Genomic DNA, 20,429 nt, shown 5'->3' on the forward strand with positions numbered 1-20,429 from the left:
AACTTTTAACCGCTTTTATCATTACTATTTTTTATCAAGAATTGCAACATCGTGGAAACACGTCTCGAACCACGTCACATCAATGCACCCGTGGTTGTTGGCACATTTCAACTCTGTTGAGATTTGGATTTGGGTCACATAAATGTGCACCCGAGTTTAAGAAGATAACATTATTAAATACGCGCCTAAAGCGACTAGCGTATCATTATTTTGGGTAGGGCCGTGAAATTTGCTAAACGGCTCGTCCCGGAATCTAAGTACTCGAAATAATTATCCGTTGAGGGCCCCGCACTTTGGGTATTCTTGTTTGTCGAGGCTCGTCTCATTCGTTATTTATTATTATTATTATTATCATTGGGGGAATTTGCAACGTTGTGAAAACGCATCTCGAGCCAATTTGCAACGTTGTGAAAACGCATCTCGAGCCACGTCACAATCAATGTACCGGTGATTAGAGACACATTTCGACTCCGTTGAGATTTGGATTTGGGTCACATAAATGCACACCCGTATTTAAGAAGGTAAGATTAATTAAGACGTGTCCTAAAGAAACTACGTATTGTTGTTTTACAAAAAGGCCGTGAAAAATTCACTAAACGGCCAAATCCAAAGCCTAGTCAATGGTTATGTATTTATTGAGGGCCCCGGCAATGTGTGATTTATTTGGCGAGGCTCGTCTCATTTTTTATTTAAAAGGTCGTCCTATAGTGGCTATGTTTTCTATTGAGTTTGTCTCTAATAATGAAAGAAGAAGAACGGTCTAACTTTATTTACATGCTTACAAATTAGTTATGGTCGGGTTCCGAATATGATTTGCAAAATCCGAAACATGAACGCGTATATGGGCAGTCGTTTAGATATTATGGGCCCAGGACCAATGTGCATAACGTGAAACTCGACCTGGGCCATCCTTATTCCAATTGGGCGTGGTTAACTTATTTCGTATATGTTTGACATTTATAAGGGGACTGAAATGTAAAGTACTGCTTGTCTAATCAAGCATTATTCCTACCAATTTGAAAACAAGCCATTTGTTTAAAGAAGTAACTATTGGTACCTAACATGCTTCTTGACAAACAATAATGAACTAATAGAACATGGCTACTACAATATTACTCCCTTTTAATTATAAGCAAAACTAAGAGTTCTCCAACTAAATGATATGTACAAAGGTTCAGTTACATCACAGCTAACTACATGGTTCTAGTAGAGGAAATAAACTATCATACATACAACTAATATTCAGTATATTTCTAAAGTAATTCAAAATAATTTCCACTCTTCATTTTTGTATTCATGCTTCAAATTTCAGCCTACATTGACCAGTGTATCAATTGTGTACCTGTTATAGGAAAGCAAAAGAAGAAGAGGAATGATCAGTGCAGCAGTAACATACACAGCAACACAACAACAACACAAAGACAGCAGTCAGCAGCAACACAACCCCAGCAGTCAGATTTTTGTTACCAACAGCAAACCCAGCAAAACAAAATCTAATAATACCCAGTAGGAGAAACCAACAACAGATTTAAACCAAGCAGAAGACCAGTGAACTTTTAGACCAACAGAAAACCAAGAACACTCAACTGAAACAGTGTTCAACAAGTAGAGAAACCAGGAAGAACTAAACTGAAACCCAACAGTGTCCCAACACAACAGACTGGTGCACGAAAGTAGTAATTTCTGATTTTTGTCAAAACACTCAAGAAAAGCAGCCTCAAACTCTTTAATGTAGAAGTTTAGCTTTAACACTCTACCTCTCTCAATTTCTGATGTCCAACCAAAGGTGGAAAGATCAGCCTTTTTTTTTCTCTCTAAACTTAAAACTGTCCAGCCCCTTTCTTAGCCAAAAATAGCTCTATTTATAACCTGAAAGAGACCACTAAGGTCTGCCTAGAACTTCACAGCCTTTCAGGTCTGCCCATACCCCTCAATTCTCATGCCTAAGTGCCTTTTCTTGATGTAAACTATTCTGTCCCCCATGCTTGTCCTATTTATTTTAATCAAGAGTTATGAGTTTATTATAATATTCACTTAATTCTCATGCTTGTTGTTTTGTTCCCCATTGTCATTTAAAATAAGTTTATCAAATGACCCCTAGGCAGACCCCAGCTCTAACAGCCTGTTAACATGCTACTAAACTCCTAAAATTACCCCTTAACCCTTTGCATATTACTGTGTTACCCTAACCCTTAATAGTCAGTATATAAACCCCTCTAAATTCAACTAATCGCTGGCTATTAGCTAATCAGCTTAAATTCAATACTGATTTCAGGTTGGTCTGTTAGATTTCTGCAGCTATACCTAATTCCTAATCTAAGTTCAGCCATTGATTCAAACTCAATCAAACAGGGGTGCCAATCAAATGGTATGAGTTGGTCATATTGGGAGCCAAACCTGACCAACTCAAAACCAATTGATCCAATAGGCAGTTGAGGATGCACACTAAGGTCGAAGCACTACTACAACATGCCTATTGATACAAGTCTCACCATAGATAAGAGGGACAGGCTAGTAATCACACTGAACTAAGCAGACTCATGATTTTCTAGTTTTTCAAGTGAATTCAGTTGATGACACTTATTTAAACGACTACACAAGCTATAATATGCAGCAAACAATCAGTAAAACACATAAAACAAACTAAACATTAACTCAAGATTCACAGACATGGACAGAAAAATCAAAACAAACCAAACTAAACATGAAAGACAGATAGAATTCATAGGAGAATAAAAGAAAGGGAAAATTACCTCAGGGATTTGAAATCAAAAACTGACCCAGGCTCGAACTCGGACTCGACCATTTTTGGGGTCGAATGGACATTAATCGAGTGTTCTCAACTGAGAACTCTTCGACTAAGGTCAATTAGACCCCACATCATCTTTTAATTCGGACAGATCTCAACTTTTAGACTTTTTAGGGTTCTTTGTGGTCCGATTTGGGATTCCTTCAGCTCTGGTCAGATTCGAACGGAACCAATGGCGTTTAGGGTGTGAGGGAGGTCATGAGGTGTTGTGGTATGATTTTGGGGTCGGTGGGTGTAGATCTGGTTTTGTTCGAACCTTCAAACGAAGATTCGAGACGATGGAGAATGATTCGAGGCAAGAGGCTAACGGATTCGTGTTCAGGGTGGTTGGGTGCATCAGGGGTGTTATTTTGGTGGTCATCAGCGTCGTGGTTACCGGGTTTATGGTGAGGGGATCCTAAGGCGGCTAGGGTTTGAAGGGGGGTTTCTGGGGACGAAGGTGAACAGTGTGTGAGGGGGGTTTGGTTTGGGGCGTGGGGTGATGGATTGGGGGTTCTTATACGGGGTGGGGGATTCAATCCTGGCCGTTGGATCAATTAAGATCAGTGGCCAGGATTAAGGGAACTAAATAATACGGCGTCGTTTGGTTTTAGCCAGGGATCGGTTCGAACCGGAGTGGGTCGGGTCATGAGGGAAGTCGGGGACCGTTGGATCAATGTAGATGAACGACTCAGATCAACTCGCCTAAAACGGCGTCATTTCAACTTAGCAGGGGTTGTACTGGATCGTCTGATTGAAACAAATCAACGGTTCAGATTGAGGCGCCGAAACGGCATCGTTTGATGCATGGGGTCAGGCAATTGGACTGGACCAATGCAACGGATTGGGCCTGATTTTCAATTGGATTTTTGGCCCAAATCCGATATTTTTTTCCTTATAATTAAACAAAAATTCTTAATCAAATAAAACCAAAATTAAACTACACAAATATTAATTAACACCTAACAACAATTATCACACGAATTAAAACATTTAATAAGATCACCATGACAACAAATAGAATAAAAATGAATATTTTTGTGATTTTCGCTTTTTAAAACCAAATTATGGTTAATTAATTCCTAAATGTACCATTTATTCGTAAATGCATGGAACATGTACTTTTGTATTTTTTTTAACTATAGTAAGGCGAGCATTTACGGACAGAACAATTATTAAAATGTCACACAAATTCTCAAAATTGTACCCGAAAGTAACTTGTTTTATTTCTTTTCCGATTTCTTTTGGAGTAGTTTCCGTGAAGCAAAAATCACGTGCTCACGGTCATCATGTGTCACGTAAAAGAATGATGAGCAGTGATAATGTACACTTACCTCTTAAATCCTCAAACCTATCTGAAATGGAATAAACATGTTAAACCAGCATTTAAAAGTCAGTGGTTGGTGTGCTTAAACCTTTATTTTAATTTCAACGTTATCCTCGTGCCATTTGCCCTCTGATTAAACTACAGTGAGAGTTGCTGCTGACAGCTGGGGAAATTGTTGTCACTTTTTTTGGGGAGACAAAATTATATACTATAGGATTTCTGGCCTTAAGCCTTGTTCCCTAAAAGGGGATTCGCGTAAAATCGGAAGAAATTCGCTGTCCGGTTCATTGAGAAAGAGATTAAAAAGTTGATCCTGAAGATTCATTTTTAACTCTAAAACTTTGATATCGAACAGCTCATTAGTGCCCTAGAAAGTAGGGAACGGACTTGTGGACAGTGCCAAATTTAGATGCCGTGTACCAAATTATTTCAAATTAAGTGAAACATTTGGCATTAAATAAGACGTGAGATCGCGATCTTAATTAGTGACCTTTCCGATTCATAATAAGTGACATTTTGATCTTTCTTATTTTAGTCAAAAATAAGTATTTTTTTATATAATTGAAAAAGAATTAACTTTATTGTTTCAATTTTTTCTCTTATTTACATATTTTAATGTATCAAGTTAACAATATACAAATTTTAGTTAAAGATAATTTAGTCAAAATATTTTTTTTAGGAGTTAGTATTTTTTTAAGGGGTGTGTCAAATTTCAAAAAATTACTAATTATAGACCGGATGAAGTACTTCTTTTTCTTCAATCTTATCTTTATACTGAATAATTTGAAAGTTAGGTAGGGAGTCATGATCCAACTGAACAGACTTCCCAACAAAATGTCATGTCTTGAATAATGTAGATTAATTGGATTTGGCTCCTTATTTGTGAATGGTTGTTTCGAACTATACAATAAATGGCGATGTTAATAATTAGCAACTGACATTCGTGCAAGTTTGTGATGATCAAAGGCGTCCAATTTGCTTATTTGGTTCTGTACCAGGCATTTGATTAAGTGTATGGGGGGGGGGGGGGGCAAGGGGATTAATAAACTCACAGAGAGAATTCGAAGTAGAAGTATGATGCTAGTGTAACATGATTATTTAACTTTTTGTGACAATAATTTTCGTCGTATCACTCATAGCCTGTTAAATTGGCCAAGCTTATGTGAAATTAAAAGTATTATTTGTCTTTATTTTAGAGAGTTAATTTGAGTACTCGTTGGAGTAATCTTCTTTCTTGGAATCAAGAGCAGGTGAGGAAAAAATATTTTTTAGGAAAATAATATCTTTATTGTTATGAACAATAAAAGAAGAAGAAGAGTATTGCAGAGTAAATTAGAGAGAGGGGGAATTCTTATTGATATTGGGATCATTTACAATGGGGTAAACCCCTCTATTTATAGGGAAAAATGACTTAGCCACAAAGTAAAACTCTCTACAAGATAGACATTCACTCTAAATAGAATTCTATTCATAACAATCCCCCTTGAATGTCTACTCAATAAGTAATGTGCCTCATTAAAACCTTAACTAAAATAAAACCCAATGGGAAAAAAATTCTAGAAAAGAAAAAAGAGTACACATATCTAACAATACGCCTTTTGGTTGCCTCGTTAAAAACCTTGCAAGGAAAACCCAGTGGGACAAAACCTTGTAAGGGAAAAAGAGTGCAACGCACATTAACTCCCCCTGATGAGAGCATCAATTCACATCTTTAAGCATTTGCATTTCAATCTTGTGCACCGTCTTCAGAAGATCTTTGGTAGGGATTTGATAAACAAATCAGTCATATTAACTTGAATGAATATGTTGAACCTTGAAATCATCAGTCGTGATAGATATATAATGTCTTTACAAATATCGTGGAATGGCTCTTCAATATCTCCATAGAGGTATCCTCGCTATCACATTATCATGCTTATAGTTATAGCAAGATACATTTGTGCATAAATTGCATTGAGGATGTGGTACTTCAAGATCAAGAATTGTATATGCTTCAAGCAACTTAAATCCTTCATGGATTGTCATATAAGCCATCTAAAGAGACTTTAGATGTATATCAAGTTTTCATGTCATGCTAGACAAATAAGATATCGAATACCGATTGCACATATAATTGACTTTATACTTTAAAGTGTTTGAACTACAGGTCCAAAACAACATATCTTTCATGAAATCAATTCTATTCGAATTGTTTCTTCATACTTAAGATCCTCATATATATTTAGTGCTATCATAGATGTCGTCGACGAACATTTTATATCGGTTCCAACCTCCTTATTTTTTCATAAAGACATAACATAAAGATCTCTTTATTCATATATTCAGGTACCTGAATCTCTCATAATATTTTATGAAGTATTATGTCATGTGATTTTCTAGATCACTTGCCTCCTTATTATGATCACTTTGATCATTTGCTCATCTTCTTTATCAAGAAGTTCTATTTGAAACCGATTTGTCTATACGCTTTAAGCGTACCACAGACTTTGTCCTTCTAGGACTTAATATGAGCATTTGCAATGAGAATATAATTACTTTCTTTGAGTCAGCAAATGAATTATCCTTTTATGAACTTCAGGTTCATATTATCCTATTCGAGGATCTATATGTATAAATAATAATAAAATACGAAAATTTCCAACAAGAATCTCTATCCAAGAACTGGAGTCACAAACTCACGAACTACTAAGATTTTTCTAAATACAATGTTTTGAAAGAAAATATAGGACGTCTATCTCGAATACAAGAGATAACATCTGAAGAAAAGGATAGATGAGACTCCGGGCCTGCGGACGTATGCAAGTCTACCTCGGTGTCTCTGGACAGAAAGCTTGCTCCCAGACTGCTATTGCTGCTCAAATGCTGCTCCAACACCTAGATCTGTGCAAAAAGATGCACAGAGTGTAGCATCAGCACAGCTGACCCCATGTGCTGATGAGTGTCTGGCCTAACCCCGGCGAAGTAGTGACGAGGCTAGGACCAGACTCCAGATAAACCTGTGCAGATATATATACACAAATACAACAGAGAAAACAACATAAATAAACAATTAAAGTTGGGAGGGGAAACATGCTTCGGGGTAGCAAATGAAAGTAAAATCTCAGAAATATTATGGAAATACTACACTTTAACTTACACACGGAATAAACGTAAATACAACTGTCACTTTTAAATTTTTTATCTTGTTGCAGACGTGCAACTCTATCCCATTTCTCATAATTTCACGTGGTAGGCGTACCACACGATCCCATAATATCATATATAAGTGGACGGCGTGCCACACGATCCCAATTCATATCATATATAAGTGGACGGCGCGCTACACGATCCCAATTTTCATATATCACGTGGTAGGCGTACCACTCGTTCCCATTTCATCTTTATCACAGTGCACAATATGTCACCGGCAACGGATCACATGGTAGGCGTACCACTCGCTCCCATTTCAATATCATTATCTTGTGGTAGGCGTACCACTCGCTCCCATTTCTTTCAACACAATACACAATATAATCCCAGCAAGGGAAAACAATAACAAATAATCAAATGCCCCAGCAAGGGAGAGTCAGCTATAACAAATCCTATTCAATTTTTACTTAGCACAGTTAAAACCAATATTCAGTATCAAGGCCCATCACACAAGTCTTTCACAGAATCAATTAAGAATACACAATTATCAATTTAAGACCCACGGTCATGCTCGACACCAACATATGGATACTCGTCACCATGCCCATACACCATACTCAACACATAACAAGTAGCAATTATGACTCAACTCCTATTCCCTCAAGCCAAAGTTAGATCGAACATTTACCTCGATGCCTTAAACTCAACTCAAGCCTCAAATATAGCCTTACCCCTCGATTCCGCCACAAAACCGCTCGAATCTAGTCACAAATTACTTAAATGTATCAACAATTGCTAAATGAATCAATTTGAATGCATAAAAATGAATTTCCCAAAGTTTTGCCCAAAAATTCCCAAAATGCCCCCGGATCCACGTGGTCAAAACCCGAGGTTCAAACCAAAATCCGGTTACCCATTCCCCCATGAATCCATATCTATGATTTTTTTTTGAAATCGGACCTCAAATTGAGGTCCAAATCCCTAATTTTAAGAAAACATAAGCTCTACCCAAAATCCGCATTTTCACCCATGGAAATCCTTGATTTTAAGATGAAAACATGTTTAATGATGTAAATGATTGAAGGAATTAAGTAAAAATCGACTTACCAATGATTTGGAAGAAGTTTGGTCCTTGAAAAATCGCCTAAGGGGTTTGGGTCTTGAAAGAATGTGAAAAATAAAGCTTAAAATCGTCTAAGTATGAAAAATGCAGGCCTTAGATGTGGGAAATGCGAACATGGGTTCGCAATTGCGAACCCTGCAGGTCTGGGAAATGCGAAGATGAGTTTGCATTTGCGAACTCTGAAGAACTCTGGGAAGTTCGCATTTGCGAAAAATAATGTCGCATTTGCGACGGCCAACTATCGCATTTGCGGACAATTATTCGCATTTGCGAAGGCTGAGCTCATAGGAAGGCATTGCATTTGCGATGAAAAGCTCGCAATTGCGAAGCCTGCAGAACTGAAAAATACCAGATTTTACAAAGGTTCAAAATGCAACTCGACACCTATCCAAATCTCACCTGAGCCCTCGGGGCTCCAAACCAAACATACACACAACCTCAAAAACATCCTACGGACTTACTCGTGTCATAAAATCGCCAAAATAACATCATATACATAGGATCAAGCCTCAAAACACATGATTTCTTCCAAATTTTCATAAAACACTAAATTTCCATTTTAAGTCCGAAACACGTCAAATGACGTCCGTTTTCAACCAAACTTTTCAGCTAGTGCTTAAATCATATATAAGACTTGTACCGGACGTCAGAACCAAAATATAGGCCCGATACCATAGTCTTCTAATCACATTTCATTTCCATTTTTCTTAACTAATTCCAGAAAATAATTTCACACAAAAATTCATTCTTCGGGCTTGGGACCTCGAAATCCGATTCCGGGCATACGCCCAAGTCCCATATTTTCCTACGGACCCTCCGGGACCATCAAATCACGGGTCCGTTTACCCAAAATGTTGACCGAAGTCAATATTAATCATATTAATATCAAAATTCATCATTTTTCTCACAGAATTCCTATTTAAGCTTTTCGGCTACGCACCCGGACTGCGCATGCAAATCGAGGCAACCCTAAATAAGGTTTTCAAGGCCTCGGAGACACAGAATGAATAAGAAATCAGGTGATGACCCTTTGGGTCGTCACAACCATAGACTTTGTCCTCCTAGGACTTAATAGGAACATTTGCAATGAGAATATAGTTACTTTCTTTGGGTCAGCAAATGCGTTTGGCATGCTTTGCAATATATTGCAAATGAATTATCCTTTTATGAACTTCAAGTTCATATTATTTCATTCGAGGATCTAGATGTACAAAATGATAATTCATTCCACGTAACTTTTTCTCAACTGTTTATCATATCTCCCCCTCATGTTAGAAAAATTAACTTGTTTCCTCAACTTTGAGAACCCATCTTTGTGCGTTATGGTGTTAATCAAAATATACACCGCAGATCAACAATAATAAGATGAAATTATTTGGTTCCTAACCCTGAACCACTTGTGAGGGGAGAAAATAATATACTTTGATATATAACGTATATCAAATTGATATAGATAACTTTGTTCTCATAAGTAATAGTTTAGCTATTAAGTGGAGGCACTCAATAAATCATTTTGCTAAACTAACTGTGATGTAACCCAACTTATCAAGATAAACGATCTTGGATAGAAAATCTGGAAATTATGCTCTAAATTAAATTATTGAGCAAATTATCTCGCAAACACCAAGTTGCGGGTTAATAATAATCGCACATGTAACCATCTTATAGATGTATCTTATATGGTATACATGGCAGGTGAATGAGCTCATATTCACCTTTGATATTTCCAGCATTCATGGGATTCAATCCCAGTTTTAGTTGGTCAATTATTTAATGAGAACAAGCAATATAAGAGAATTCGTAAAGAACTTTCTAGTTCTTTAATATTTCCCCATGTGAATTCTCTATTATTTTTGCACATCATACTTAAATTAATATGGTCAAACCAATTATGCCAACTGAATAAATTATCAATATTGATAAACTTCAGATTTACATCATGACGTGTGCATTATCAATAAACTCCAAGTTTTATGATATAGATTTTTATATCAATAACCATCCACTTTAGTGTGGTGTTCTTTTATTTGTGTCGTACAAATTGGAAAATAAAGCGGGTAGCTTTTCACATACATATTATTCAACTACAAGTTGTAGTAATAGAAGATATTAAATCTTTTCAATATTTATAGTCTCAATATAATCAACCGCTTTTGCGTGTACTTTGAAAACTGAATAAGTTTCTTTGAGACTTACTACAACACAATACCTTATTGGTAATCAATTGTGTTTCTCCAAAATAGTGATAATTGGCTCTTCCAGAGCTCTCAATTAATTTTGTACTATCACATATTCATCAACATCCATATGATCATATATCTCTTTCAAGGAGAAAGTTATGTCATTATGGTTATGGTCAAAATTATATACAAGATATGTTTCTTGCATTAATGTTATTCTTTAATAATCACATTACTAAAATATTTTGGCGCACAATAGGTACATGACCAATGACCAATCATGCCATAATAATGACATTATTTTCTTATATCATCTCAAACCCCCTTCTAGAGGTGAGTGTGGTATATTCACTACTACTAGCATGTTCATATTCTTCCAAGCATGAATATGTATTCATAAATCAGATGTTATCACATTCACATCATGAATGGACCATAATCATCTATATGTGTTTTACAAAATCTCATGTCAAATCAATGGCAAATATTACTTTCACAAAGTGAAGGATTATTTTGAGAATACTTATTGTTCTCATTACCACAATGATGATGATATAATTTCGTCTATTACCACGTCCACATCCATTGATACATTCATAGTAATAATTTTGTCTTCTTTCAGACTTATTACATGCTGATATCACATTCTCTTAAGGGAATGAGAATAGAGCAAATTCAATGGGACGAGTTTTCAATTCTTTGCCCACAATCATACATGAATTTGATCATGGCAAGGAATAGCAATTTTACCACTTCATGTGGGTGTAATTTCTTACAAACTCCATTAGAGTTATAATAAAACTTTGTTGTCTTTGCTTGTATATAAAATCAAATTATAGAATTTCAAGAATTTGAAAGGGAAAAGTAAAACACTTACCTTAAATCCAGAATTTTAATCATGAAGGAAGTTCATGGAACAATTGACAATTATTATGCTCAATCCCAAAACTTCTACTCAATTGGTTAGAGTCTCGTGCTGATAATGTGTTATGAACAATAAAAGAAGAAGAAGAGTATTGCAGAGCAAATTAGAGAGAGGGAGAATTCTTATTGATATTGGGATCATTTACAATGGGGTAAGACCCCTTTATTTATAGGGAAAAAATGACTTAGCCACAAAGTAAAACTCTCTACAAAATAGACATTCACTCTAAATAGAATTTTATTCATAACATTTATCAAAATTTTGAATTTGTCAAACTGTTCCTTCTTAGTATACCACATTTGTCTCTCATAATAAATATTTAGACTTGTATATCTATTTAAATAATTTTAATTTTTACATATATATTTCTGTAATTTGACAATCAAGTATTTATTTGAAAGATTAAGAAATCATACACTATTTATGTACACTGACACTCAAAACGAATTCCATTTTTTTTTTAAATACTCATTTTAATCCTAACATAAATAGATTTCGGAAGATAAGCCAAACAGAAAATCTAGTTGGCCAAAGGGGGATTCCCGAATATGTGGGTAAATTGGCATTAAAACTACGGGTTTTCCTCGTTTATCACAAATTTTTAAGACCCTTATATCGCACAAGTTATATAAGCGTCCTTAAATATCTCTTCTACAACAAATTAAAGCATAAGAAAACATATACACTGCAAACGTCCTTTTACAATAAGGAAAATTGGAGAAAACCTCCTAGAGAAAGATTAAGAAGGTGATTAAATTAAAAACCTGCGATTAGCTTCTTCTTAATTTATTTGTTTCCTCATTGAAACGCTAATTAGAAGAATGGAATGGTCCCCAAAATATGCTGCAAATGCATATCTTGACACCCTCAAGTTGGTAAGTCTTCCTTATATATATATAGAGGTCTCTTGCTGTTTTCCTCCTTCTATTTCCCTTTTTCCGTTTCCATATTTGAGCACCATGTTGCGCATTATAAATAAATAAATTGCATCATGATCACCTCCATTATAATTAATATCCCCTAGATGATCGATTTTTTGTTGTTCGCTTGTTATGCTGTTGTGGTATATAAATTCAGATAGTTTAGGTTCGAGCTTGACATATTACTCATGATATAAAGAGAGATTTTTATCTTTACTGTGTTCTTGATTATGATGCAAACAAATAGAAGCATATATCTATGTCTTAAGAGAGATAGATTTTCTCATAAGCAAAAGAACAGACCTTCGTCATAAAAAGAAAATTTGTTCTGAGTAAACACCTATTTCTCTTTTTTTTTTTTTTTTTTAAAATAAATTACCTTGAATAGGTGAGGGTTAGGTTAACCCTTCTCAGCTTGTTAAGTAACATAGAAGAGAAATGCACGCGATTAGCCTCAGAAAAAGGATAAACTGCATATATGATCTACTATAATAAAGACCTTAATCTAATGAGAAAGTTTTGTAATTTCTTAAAATATCCTTGGAGATTGTAGTTGTTGACCACCATGCAATTCTGCTACCATGTTCCCTATCTATAATGAAATAATATAAATGAGCTAAGGTGCTTTCTTTTATATGTGAATACCAAACAAAAGGTAAACATAGAGTGAGTTTTAAGGTGTAAAATTTTGAAAAATGGATATTTTTAATTGTTCCTAAAAATAATACTATTCGATAACATATACCATATTTTTTATATATGTGTAATATACAAAAAATATATATATTATATACATTTTCGGCTAGCGAATGCAATTAATTTTGTGTCTTGACCTAAAATTTTACTAATCATATCATTTATTTAAAATATAACTACACATTGAGAAACAAGAGACAACCTGCGTTAAACAACATTGATAGCGATAAAAAGTATTCCTAATATGTTTTTATGTTGAATCCATATAGAGCTAATTCTGTCTATCCCTTTACCATATGCATTCTTCTGCAGTGTAGCAAACACAAGCAGATGTGCAATTCATGTGAAACACAAGAACCAGAGTGCAACGAATTCATATCAGCCTTAGCAGCTGGGATGAGCGCCAAATTAATAGTAGAAGTCACAACCGAAGGATCTCCATCAACTGTGGCCTTAGCAGCAGCAGCTCGACAAACAGGAGGCAAATTAGTATGCATTATTCCAGAGCCAAAACTCGACAAAACACAAAAAGTAATTCAAGAAACAGGGCTAAATGACATGGTAGAATTCAAAACAGGAGACCCTGTTGAGGTCTTGCATAATTACGAGAACATAGATTTCTCGTTAGTCGATCGAAAGACGAATGATTATGACATGTTAATGGAAAAACTTGACGTTAATCCTAATAGATCAGTGGTTGTTACAAATAATGTAGAAGGGAGAAAAGGGATGGTAGGAGGAAAATTGAAGAAAATGGAGAATAAGGCTAAGGTAAGATCACTTCAGCATCCTATTGGTAAAGGATTAGAGGTTACTATGATTGGGAAAAGCACAGAGTTTGGTAAGAAAGAAAGAATTAGCAAATCAGGATGTTATGCTCATTTAATAAGAGGAGAGAAAAAAAATGGTCATCAAGTAGTGAATAAGAAGAGTAGTGATAAAAGTAAATGGCTATTTGTGGTTGATGAAAAAAGTGGGGAAGAACATATATATAGGATGCCAAAATCATCTGGACCTTGATTAATTGGAATAATTCTAATTACATGGTTCTTTTGAAGATTTTCTTGATTTCTATAAGTGAAATGAGAATATTTGTGGGTTTCTGGATTTCAAATGAATGTGGCATGTGATCCGTTGGGAGCATAAATTTCCAAATGAAGAGGAGAAATATGAATGTAGGTGAAGTTGCTCAATTGGGGTCAAGTGTTGTGGACACATTGAGAGTTCTTTTTATTTTCTTTCTATTTCCCTGTTTCATTGCTGCATTTGGTGGGTGCAGAAGGAGCAGGGGGAGGTGCAGTGGAAATAATCGTTGCTTGCATTGATTGTACTAATTAGGAGGAGGAGATATGTAGTGATTGCATTGTAAATTGTTTCTTGTTGCTTTGTTATGTACTCCAAACACTAATTCAAGATTATAAGTTAGTGTGTATGAAATACCACTTCGCTGTGATATTATTTTCAATTTTAACTTTTTGTATTAACGGGTGTAGAATTAGTATAAATATACTTTTTTGAAGTTCTTAAAACAATAGACATATATAGTTCTCAGCCATACCCTATACTTACATCCTGCTTCCTTTAGTGAATTAGTGGTCGGAGGACTTCATTTTTCAATCCTCAACTAGTATTTTCACCAGATAATTTTTTTAACTCCTCTTATGGTAAAAGTAATGAACTAGTATTACTTGCTTTATTTACATGGTGGACTCTTAGCATTAATTACTTGAGAGAATGTTGTTTTAAAAAAGGCAATGAACAGCTCCCACATCGATGTAGAAGAATAATATTCATGGGTTTATAAGAAGTTAGGAGAAAACAATGCACGCCGAGCTCAGTGACGTGGGCTTGTATCTCAAGTGGGGGCATTAATGTGGTGGAATGCTGGGCTGTCCCAAAAGGTTGGATTTGGTGGGCTCAAATCTGGCCTGCCCTGACCAAGCATAGAGTTGGGTCACGTGGCCCAAGCCAAGGCATGGGCTGCTTGACTCCTAAAGTGGGGTGGACCGCGTGAGGCTGGTTTCACAGAGCAACGAACAGCTCCCGTTCTGTGCAGTGGAAGGATAATGGGCCGGTGCTTTCCAAGTCCAGCAACGCCTAATGGGCTGCTCCAATTAAACCACCATTTTTTGTTCCATTCGGCGTAAATGAGCTTGGCCCAGTCTAACAATGAGTCCGTCAGTTTTCATTTGAAAAATAACTCAAGTTGCTGCTGGGGTCCTCTTTATATTTGTTTTTCTCTGTAATTTTTGGGCAGCAACTGACTAGTAGCTTTGTTTTTACTTCAGAGGATCAAAAAAAGTTGTATACAAATTGCGGAACAGTACACTTTTTCTATTATTTTCCGGCTTAACAACGATTTTCGTTGGCAAGACTTCTATTATTCTTAAAACCATTTTATTTTGATTTTGAGAAGCAGATTAATCGTCATGTGATTGTATTTTTAGCAATAATTAGTTTAGGTAGGGGTGTTCAAATTGTACCAAATCGAAAAGTCAAACCAAACCGATTAAAAACTTCCACTAGGTTTGGTTTGATTTGGTATTGGATAAAAAATTCAAACCAGACCGAGAAATAAATATATACTTTTAAGACTTTATATTTTTTTTTTTTAATATATAAAAATATTTGGGATCCTCTCATGGTATGTAATATTAATAGAACAATGAAGTAATGCATTCACTTTTATTTACTTTGAATAATGGGTTGTATCATTTTCTTATCAAGTGTTATTGAAATGCGTCAATCATCCATCTCTTTGTTCTTTCATATTCATGTGTCAAGATTTCTTATATCTTTTTCGAATTTGAAATGGTATTTTGATAATTTAAAATTAAATAGAACATGTCATTATTTAAGTATCATATTGATTTTTATATTTAATTATTAAATTCGATTAACCTTGAAATTATACATTAACGAAAAATTATTGTTAAATGACTAAAAAAATAACTATCTGTGATCATGTGTTACTAAAAAAATTCTCCCATTAGAATATTTTAATAGATCATATGTTTGTCAATTTTTTTGACTGTTACTAAACATATATTCACTTATCAAAACTTTATTTATAACTTTATAGTAAGATTGAAATAATATTCACTTAACAAAAAAATCCGAAAAAACTCGATGAAAACGAACCAATCCAAACTGATATTAGTTGGTTTGGTTTGGTTTTAATAAAAACCTAACCAACCCGATCCATATATACCCCTAAGTTTAAGAGACAAATGAGGCAGTGCAAGATCACAAAAAAAATAAAATAAAAAAGCCCTAGAGTAAAATCTCCGTAATATAATTTTTAAGTTATCGAGATTATATGATTACGGAACCATATGATTACTAATGACTCTAACCACATGAGATGAGATGTTTAAAAAGGATCAAAATGAGCGAACCTTCAGTTTCGCTTAGTTGTGCATAAGACACTATAATAAAGTCATATTCTATCAAAGCTAGGATCTTTGTCAAACACAATACTGTTTGAAATTATATTCCAATGACAACGACAACGAGAATAATATTAGACATTAGTTCTCTCTCTTTTTTTTCTATGATAATTATCTCTCGAGATAAAATTTTTAAAGAACACTTAAATTCATAGGAAATAATATTTTCTCCACGATTTAGGTTGTTTTTTTTTTTCAATCCTAGAGATGCCTTTTCTTTTCTCTTTCATTTTTAAATTTTATTTCCTTTTCTCAACATGGTTGGAAAAGAGGTAATCCACATGTGAAGTGAGCATTGGATCTTATCCATGATATTCACAGGACAATTTTTCTTACCTCATCCCTAAAATTCCTCTACATCTCTCTCTCATTTTTAATTTTGATGTTGAAGAGGGACAACTAACCGCAAATATCACCGTCTATTATACACCAAACCTCTTAAACATAAATATAATTAGCAAATGCTAATTTAACTGCTGTTACAGATTTGGTAATGATCGACAGTTCGAAGGTTTTCTCTTTATTGCTATCAATGTTGTTTGTTAAAGTATTCAGGTGGATGAGAATGATGATAATCACCAGCCACCTCCAACCACCATCCCCACCACCTTCTTCAATCTCTAAACCTTCAACTCCAAGAAAACAATTTACTAACGAACACCCTTTACCTACTTTGATCCTCAACAAAATTCCTCTTATCTCTTCATTCATTGCCTACACAATATAGGCTGCTCCAATTTTTGATTAATCTCGGGAGGAAAAAAGAGAAAAGAAAATGGATGGCATCTCAAGATTGTTGGTGCTGTCAATATTCTTTGTGATTTTGTTTGGTTTTCAAAGAGGGAATATGGGAACTATGGCCATTGATGAAGATGCAAAAGCGCTTTGTAGCGTTAATCTTGCAGAATTTCTTCCTCCTCCTTATGGTGGTCTTGAAAATATGGTTTGTCAACCTGTTTGGAACTCTTTCCTGCTACGTGTAAGTTCACTTTAACATTAATTATGCAAATCTCTAATATGCATTAATTAGCCTTTCAAGAATAGTCTTTAATACATAATCAAATTAAGTTGTTTAAAGTACCAATTGTACCTTCTAGTGGGTCCACACAAATCGTGTCAACCTCTAGAAGATTGTCCAATTAAAAGGCAAAATGAGAAGGTAAATATCCACACGGCTATGAGATTATATGCCCTCGTGAGACTTTGCCGGCAGCTACTTCATGAATCCTCTACATGAGGCTGTCATCATAAGGCAATGTGAGGCGCAAAGGAGTGATTATATAGCCAAGACATATGGGTAACAATACCGGTGCTATTGTCCCCCTTATTTGTACTTTTCCTAATTGTTGTATTTTTCTTTTCTTTTATTAATAAAAAACTAGCCCTAGGCGCTTGCCTAGTGGATTGCCAAAAAAAAAAAAATATTAAGCTAGCCATAGAATTTGGGAGGTTTTTTTCTTTCGAATATCTGTTTGTTTATAAATTTTAACTATTTTTTTGGTGAATTTTGAAAACAAAATGCATGTCCAAACACAATTTCAACTTTCAAAAAGTATTTTCATCTTATCTTCAAAAATTCATTTTTCAATTTTCAACTAAAACTATGTTTAAACGCTAGCTAAGAGTTGCTAAACATATATAGTTGTCAATCTTTTAGAGACAGAACAAAGAGAAATGATGTCAAACAAATTAAAACAGAGGGAATATATGATACTACTATCAATTAGTGCATTGCAGGGAGATCAATAGCTTATAATGCAATTATAATGACTTCAACTTAATTTCTGATTACAGTACTCTCAGAGTAAAGATAATGTGATCACCATTGTGTTATCAACCATTTATACATCCGGATGGATAGGAATGGGGTTCTCCCCAGATGGAATGATGATCAATTCTAGCTGTATGGTTGGATGGGTGACTCCAGCAGGTCAAGGAAAAATCAAACAATATTATGTTGAGGGATTCACTCCCTCAAAAATCATACCAGACAAAGGAGAACTGCCATTGACAAGTGTTCCACCTATCATCTACGTTCAAGGTGCCACAGCTTACTTGGCCTTCCAATTGAAGTATCCAACTCCTCTAAAAACTCAACCAATCTTACTAGCTTTCTCCACCAAATCTCCTCAGCACCACCATCTCACTGTTCATTAGGACAAAACAACCATACAATTCGACTTCTCGTCAGGTCTGGTCATCTCTGTCTCTCTAAATATCATGTATATCTCGGCGTAACTGGTAAAGTTGTTGTCATGTGACCAGGAGGTTATGGGTTCGAGTCGTGAAAACAACCTCTTACAGAAATGCAAGATAAGGCTGTGTACAAGAGACCCTTGTGGTCAGGCCCTTCCCCGGACCCAGCGCATAGCGGGAGCCTAGTGCACCGGGCTGCCCTTTTTTCTAAAATAATTAACAAGAGTATCAAAATTTACAAATAAATCAAATGTGCACTAAAGCAATGGCCTTCGCAATGCGCAATTCTCAGTGTTTCTCCATGCCTTCTATAAACCTTGTGCTTAGATGTAAGACTTATTAAGTTGAGATGATTTTCTCTTTCTCCTCAGGTACTTCATTTGCTGCCACTGATACACCTACTAACTACATGAGCTCAAAGAAGACCCATGGGGTGTTGGGTATATTAGGATGGGGACTATTCTCTCCCTTTGGAGCAATTTTTGCGAGATACTTTAGGAGCCAACCGTTATGGTACTACTTTCATGTATCTGCTCAATTCATAGGATTCATATTAGGACTTGCTGGAGTGGTTGTCGGAGTTCAACTCAACAACAGGCTGCAACCCCATATACCAGGACATCAAGGCATAGGCATTCTTATTCTTGTGCTTAGTATTCTTCAGGTTTGTCCCTAATCTCAATCAGCAAAAATGATATTCATAACTTGATAATTGACTGTATGCTTAAAACCTATGGGTTAGCTGCTGGAACACTAAACATGGAGGACAGAATATAGTAGAGAAGATTGACAAACATCCTCATTCTAATGAATGGATGCCTTCTTTTTAAAAAGAAAAATGTGTCATGTTAAAGGTCCCATATTTTAGGATCATAGAAGCCGCTCTAACATTCACTTTATTTTACATTCACATAGGTTTTGGCATTCTTTGTAAGACCAGATAAAGACAGCAAGTATCGCAAGTACTGGAATCTGTATCATGGTTGGGTGGGCAGGACTGCTCTCTTCTTTGGAGCTGTGAACATAGTATTGGGGATGCATTATGCAGGCGCAGGGGAAGGATGGAAAATAGGCTATGGATTTGTTCTCGGTTCAACAATGTTGGCATGCATCATCTTGGAAACGTTGTTAAGGCTAAAGAAGTTGGATGAACCAACTCTTCCCAACTACCCTACGAGTTCAATCTAGCAAAGATCTAAAGAATATAATTGTTAAAAGGTAGACTAGGGGAACAAGTAAAAACCACCCCACCCCCACCCCCACCCAAAAAAACATCAAGTTCATTCACCATTAGGAGCGCTCTTCACAGTTGTTGTACAGAATTCCGTCCCAAATATACTTTTGTGGATGAGTTTGGATTCTGCAGGCTCAGCACATCTAAGGGCCAAAGCCTCCTTGAAACAAATTCAACACTTTTGCTAGTGCTTCTAAAAATGTCTCCTCTGAAGGACTAGCTGAACTTTCCTTTCTTTATTTCATATTCTTTAGTACTTTTGAAGGGATTACATGTATTGACAACTTTAATCTAGCAAACATTCATTTGTGGAGATCAGAAGTCTAGTATCGTGACATTGAATCAGTATGTATTTCACCCTTTGCTCATCAGAGCTGTTATTAGACACCTAATAGTCTTACAATGAATGCTAGTGCATGGTTAGTCTGAATAATATCCAGCCAGCCTATAGGAGGAATGAAC

At 35.4% G+C, this 20,429-nt stretch overlaps 2 protein-coding genes across 2 annotated transcripts; both read left to right on the forward strand.

Moving 5' to 3' along the window:
• The first annotated feature begins 12,083 nt into the window (after nucleotides 1-12,083).
• Nucleotides 12,084-14,530, forward strand: LOC107789284 (uncharacterized). The gene is made up of 2 exons (XM_016611057.2): nucleotides 12,084-12,347; nucleotides 13,401-14,530. Exons 1-2 carry the CDS (start codon nucleotides 12,294-12,296, stop codon nucleotides 14,106-14,108), a joined length of 762 nt encoding a protein of 253 aa, XP_016466543.1. The 5' UTR covers nucleotides 12,084-12,293; the 3' UTR covers nucleotides 14,109-14,530.
• Nucleotides 14,531-17,176: 2,646 nt separating this feature from the next.
• Nucleotides 17,177-20,282, forward strand: LOC107789283 (cytochrome b561 and DOMON domain-containing protein At3g61750). The gene is given in 4 exon segments (XM_075217829.1): nucleotides 17,177-17,516; nucleotides 18,332-18,728; nucleotides 19,105-19,397; nucleotides 19,649-20,282. Coding segments are annotated over 4 exon segments (1,167 nt in total). The 5' UTR covers nucleotides 17,177-17,312; the 3' UTR covers nucleotides 19,922-20,282.
• Nucleotides 20,283-20,429: the final 147 nt, after the last annotated feature.

The sequence above is a fragment of the Nicotiana tabacum genome, chromosome 7 (genome assembly GCF_000715075.1).
Source record: "Nicotiana tabacum cultivar K326 chromosome 7, ASM71507v2, whole genome shotgun sequence".
Classification (NCBI taxonomy): domain Eukaryota; kingdom Viridiplantae; phylum Streptophyta; class Magnoliopsida; order Solanales; family Solanaceae; genus Nicotiana; species Nicotiana tabacum.